This window comes from Wasmannia auropunctata, unplaced genomic scaffold (genome assembly GCF_000956235.1).
Source record: "Wasmannia auropunctata unplaced genomic scaffold, wasmannia.A_1.0 LD285431.1, whole genome shotgun sequence".
Taxonomy (NCBI): domain Eukaryota; kingdom Metazoa; phylum Arthropoda; class Insecta; order Hymenoptera; family Formicidae; genus Wasmannia; species Wasmannia auropunctata.
In genome coordinates, this window is record NW_012077459.1 from 12,144 (window position 1) to 17,857 (window position 5,714).

At 25.4% G+C, this 5,714-nt stretch overlaps 2 protein-coding genes across 2 annotated transcripts; both read right to left on the minus strand.

The window, feature by feature from the left end:
- Positions 1-988: 988 nt before the first annotated feature.
- Positions 989-2,831, minus strand: LOC105461530 (venom allergen 3-like). Its single transcript, XM_011708031.1, has 5 exons — positions 2,639-2,831; positions 2,225-2,392; positions 1,669-1,750; positions 1,458-1,590; positions 989-1,172 (listed from the first exon to the last, which is right to left on the minus strand). The coding sequence occupies exons 1-5, from the start codon at positions 2,768-2,770 to the stop codon at positions 989-991; spliced, it is 699 nt and encodes a 232-aa protein (XP_011706333.1). The 5' UTR covers positions 2,771-2,831.
- A 1,070-nt stretch (positions 2,832-3,901) lies between these two features.
- On the minus strand, positions 3,902-5,379 carry LOC105461531 (venom allergen 3-like; the record flags this gene model as incomplete). The annotated part of the gene is made up of 3 exons (XM_011708032.1): positions 3,902-4,518; positions 5,074-5,206; positions 5,298-5,379. Coding segments are annotated over 3 exons (351 nt in total), but the record flags the coding sequence as incomplete, so codon positions are not given.
- Positions 5,380-5,714: the final 335 nt, after the last annotated feature.

Here is a 5,714-nt window from a genome sequence, read left to right on the forward strand (position 1 = left end):
ACCTATGTACGCATAAGATAGCTTCGGATATAAACATAAAACATTAAAATTATTATTCTAAATATTTATTGACAATTAAAATTTAAATGAAAACAATCTTGTCAGTAGGTAATTAAACATTTTTTATAAACTTCTGTATAAAATGAACTTAATAAAATGAACTTCTTTAAATCAGTATTTAAATCTATATTGAGATCAAAATTTAAACGTTTAACTAAAGTAATTTTTTTAATTAAGTAACAAAATAATATATTGCTTATATAGCTTATATAGCTCATAGCCTAATATGTCTTCTTTAAAACCGCGTTTAAAATTTTGGAATTGATTAATTAAAAAAAAAAGTTAGCTATTTTTGTCTGAAAAATGTCATTTTTAGGCACTTTTTTGTTTAAACCGGTTTTTTATTAACTTCCACTTAAGGAATTTGAATTTAATTAACGTCCTTTTCTTTCTTATTAAAAAACGAAAAGATTGACTTTTTTTTGAACCATCTAATCCACATATAAAATATTTTATGCTATGATAAAGAATAGCTACATTTGTATCCCATTCATCGGTTAGGAGGCAAAAAAGTGATACTACGATTCTAGAGTTAAAAATAACATCAAAGCCTTTACTTTTGCCATGTAGAAATTAAAAAAAACACATGGTAGAAAATATGAGAAAATTTATTTAGCTCCTTTCACTCTACCTTTAATACATTGAAACATTTTATTTCGTCGGCCCTGCTGATTAGTTTCATTCGTTTTTTCGCACACAAGTACAATAATAGATATTTTTTCATAAAGATATTTTTATCTATAATATAAACTACATTATGTTGCTTTTGACCAAAAATTTGTTTATGATATTTTCATTAATTCGCTGGTTCTAAAATATTGAGTACACATTATAATAATGTATAAAAAAAATACATAAAAAATTTACTTCTTTCATATTGCTACTTTTTATCTTTTATATTGATTGGGAGATGGCCAAATTTATTTCTTTAGTTTATTTCTCTAATTTTTACATAAAGTTTTTTCTGGTGTGGTCCAGTTAGACCATAGTTGCAAACTCCATGATGCGTGGTTAAGCCGTTTGACTTCTTGAACTTAATTCGCCCACATCCGACTTTCGTTACGTTAGCCCAGAGACCATAAGCATAATCTTCCATTATGTTTTCAATATTCCTAATACAGATTATTTTATAAAAATAAAATTATATTGTTACATATAAAATTTTCTTATGTTTCTTAACAAATATGTATTGCACAGATCTACTTTGAAAAAAATATTTAAATTGATAAAATTTCTACACGAATATTTCTTCTCTTTCAATTGATATTTTAACATTTAGAATTTTTAATGTCAAAAGAATTTCTACAAATTAATTTACAAGTTTTATCATTTAAAATACATATTTATTAATAAAACGTATAAAATATGTTAGAATATCTAATATTTGAAATATTTACATTAATGTGGGAAAGTAATGTTTTCCCATTTCAAATATCTGATTATACGCTGATTGTATCAAGTCTTCCAAAGTGAACTCATTTTCATCTAAAGACGATTTCGAGGCTATATACTGGATAACTTCGAATCTTTCTGCGCGATGATAATAAATATATTATGTATTATATTTAACAAGATTATACAAATGTAATTGCATAAATTACTACTCACCTACGTCCCTACAATCGTTATAATCTTTAATACACTGATTGGCCCATCTCTGCGCAATTGTCTCTAGTTCTTCATCCCAGGACTAAGTAATAAAAAAAATTGTAAAAATTAAACATATTTTTATTTCTTTAATGGAATTATTGTAAGATTAAACTCTGAAATTTAAAATAACATTATTTTTTTAATACGTTTTATATTATACATCGCGTTCTAAATGTGTTCTTATATACTTATCGTATATACTTTGTATAAATGTATATTGCACAATTATGCAAAATTATAAATATAACTCTATTCCAAATTCTATCACAAATTACAGATTTATTTGTAATAACTTTATATTTATATTTCATCACATATATATAGCATATATATATATATATATATATATATATATATATAATGAAATTAAATTGTATGATTATAAATTGTATGATGTATATATAGAGAATCAGTTGGATTAAAACCATGAACTCATCTCTCTTGCAATAACGCTTTTATATTGAAAATACTTTGATGTACCATGATAATATATTATTCATTAGGTATGTCTTACCAAATCTAGCATATAAATCGTCGTTTGTAGCGGACCCGTTACTCTCTTTTTTAAATTTGACGTGATCTTTTGCCTCAGTTGATTGAGTTTTTTTAGTATAGCTTCTTTTTCAATATCATTTAGACCTTGATTACTCCATTGCTTACATGCTGCCGCCGGTGTTGATGACTGTAATGTGATATTGTAGAATTAAGTATGCGCAATAAAAATAAACATCTGCTCTTTAATAGAACGATGTTAGGCAATCTCAGCAATGAAGCTTTTTAAAATAAAATTTTAAATTTTAATTAAAAATAATTAAAATAATCATCTACACTATAACTAAATTTAAAAGAAAAAATTTAATTTTATCTATTAATTAAATGTATATTTAATTATATATATTATACATAAATAATACATAAATAATTTTACTGTATACATGCACATTGTATGAACTGCTCCTATTTCTTTACATGATTGAATATTGCAATAATCTGTTGCAGATATATTCGCTAAGTTTTGCGCTATTATAATAAGACATAATATACTGAAAATTAGTGCCATGATTTTGATGTTTTTTATTTTTTGAATGGCTATAAGCACCAAACCTTGCAAAATTGTAATGTGAAAACGCAACTTTGAAATGAAAATTCTAATTTATACACTGCGCGTGATCATACAACGCGCGTTATCACAATCGATAATTTAAAAAAAATTTTTTTTTATGGTTTGCGTGTAATTTATTTTTTTTATATTTATTTTATTTTATGATTGTTCGTGACGGAAAGACAAGTAAATTTTGTTTTTGATCTTCAGCTACAAAATGATATCAGTTGTAAAATTGCAACATTTATAAAGAATAATTTAAGAATTTATTATTACAGTAATAAATAAACAGATACTTTATTAATTAATAACACTGTTCGACATGCTGAAAGTTTCTTGAAAAAAAAAAGAGAAGTTTTCCATATATTTTTAAGCGCTGAAAACGGTGTTGTCTTCAGAATTTGTGTATTTATCACGTCATATTTTCGAGAAGAATGCGATTTAAACAGCTAAGAGATACGTCTTTGGCAATTTTAGAAAAAATCGTATGGGATGAACATACAATGTCGTGAGAGGTATAATAACATTAATATATATTATTGTACATAGTTATTTATAACAGTGTTAATTTTATTATTCTATTATAACTTGTTTTATCAGAAGTAATTTTCACAGTTATTAATGGCAGATTTACTGGATAAAATACAATCTTTCCTGCTGTTAAATTTCTCGACTTTCGCCCTACCGTGCAGTCGGGTGAACGCATGACGTGCACACAGCGCTATAAACACACGTTGCTGCACACGGCGCAGGTAAATAATAATTTTGGAGATACTTAATTAAGTTTGAACACAATGTTCAAACTTTCATTTAAAATTTTTTAGAAGTTTTTAATGCTTCAAGTTTGTTCGCTACGATTTTTCAAAAATTGTCAAAAACAAGTTTTTTAAAAATTGTATCTAATTTTTCTCGCAAATGTTATGTAATACGCAAATTTTGAGAATAGCATCATTTTCAGCTCAAAGATCTACGGAAAATCACTTTTCTTTTTCAGGAATTTTTTAGCATGTCGACCAGGTTGTAGGAAAATATTATATTAAACAATATTAGAGATAGGTTGTAGGTAAATAAATAGACAGAAATATTGAGATATTTTTCATTAATACTATTGTAACAGATGTAATTATTCATCTGCACCAAGCATATCATGTATTTTTACACATTCTTGTTTTCCTTCGTGTCGTTACTTTTTAAATTGAATCACTACTTTTTGTGAAAAGATTATAAGATTAGTGAAAAATGAATTAAAAGAAATAATGCACGTTAGATTTAAAAAAGTATTAGAAGGAATAATACACAATATTAGATTTGAATGATTTTCTAATTACTATTACTCGCACGTGCGTTTTCGCAAATTTAATAATATTTTTTCACGAGGTTATCCTTATTTATAAGCTATCGTCGAATGTATGTAATTTTTATTGCTTTGCCATAAAAATTTAAACGATAAAGCATCCATGTATAAAAGATTTGATACAAAAAGTTTACTTTCTTTTATGTTGTAAAACCACATTTTAAATTAATTTATGGGGGGATGCCAAATCCATTTCTTTAGTTTATATACCTTTTTCTACATCGGACCATAGTTGCAAATTAGATTATGCGTGGTGAAATCGTTTGGATTTTTGAATTTTATTTGTCCGCACCCGAATTTTGTTGCGTTACCCAAGATAACATAATAAAATTCTGCCACCTTTCTAGGGTTCCTACAAATTATTTTATTAAATGTAAAGTTTTCTTTTTTTTTGAATAAATGTGTGTGTGTCACAAAGAATGTGCTTTAAAAATTATTTAAATTTGTAGAATTTATACACAAATATTTTTTCTTTCGATATTTTAATATATAGATTTTTTAAAGTCATCAAAAGAATTTATATAAATTAATTTAAATGTTTTATGTTTTAATATACATATTTATTAACTTTAATCGGTATTCATAGGTCCAGTGGATCAGGAGATTTTTTCAATTATGCGTCAAATCTTTAGACAGCGTTGTGGAAAAATGTTTATAAATACATTTTACAACCTTACATAATTTTGGGTAACATAATCTCGTTTCTTGAATTTTGACATTTGAAACAAAATAAAGAAATTGATCAATTACGTTAACTTTAAGTTAAGTACATTAATTTAAAGTTTAAAGCTTTATCAGGTATTGATCTCGCGAATATCAATTAGGAAATTTTAGAACGAATACCAATTAATATTAATAGAATATTTAACATGTGCCTGATTGGAATATCTAATATTTGAATACTTACACAGATTTGGAAAACAGATTTTCTCTGAAATTAATTATTGAATCAACCCATTGTTGAATCATGTCTTTCAAAGTGAATTTATTTTCGTTCGGAGAGGATTTTGACGCCAAAAGCTGTAGAACGTTGAATCTTTCTGTAGAACAATATTTGTTATAATAAATATATTATAATATGCTATTACATAATTTTCGATTATAAATTTAATTGCATAAATTATTACTCACCTACGTTCCTACAATAATCATAATTATTAATACACTGATTGGCCCATCTCTGCGCAATTGTTTCTAATTCTTGATCCCAGGACTAAGAAAATTATACAAATTGTACAAATTGAATATATATTTATTTGTTTAATGAATTATTGTAAAATTAAACTTTAGAAGAATTTTGGATAAAATGCTTTTTTACAATTATATATTTATTGTACATACTTTGTCTAATTCTTTCTTTCTCTCACTATATATATATATAACCATTTTCGAAGGCGTTATGCAAAAAGGCGTCTTTTTGCAAAGAGGCTAGCCTTTTTGCAAAAAGGCTGATTATACAAAAAGGCTGCAACATATATATATCTATTTCAAATTCTGTCATATATCACAGATTTATTTGTAATTATTTTATATATATATAAAATAATT

Bases quoted from the DNA above. Each gene is read 5' to 3' on its own strand.
- LOC105461530 (XM_011708031.1), bottom strand. From the start codon at position 2,770: ATGGCACTAATTTTCAGTATATTATGTCTTATTATAATAGCGCAAAAC. The intron at 1,751-2,224 runs GTAAGACATACC...TTTATTACTTAG, and splicing joins CGATTTATATGCTAGATTTG to TCCTGGGATGAAGAACTAGA. The intron at 1,173-1,457 runs GTAAATATTTCA...AATCTGTATTAG, and splicing joins CATTACTTTCCCACATTAAT to GAATATTGAAAACATAATGG.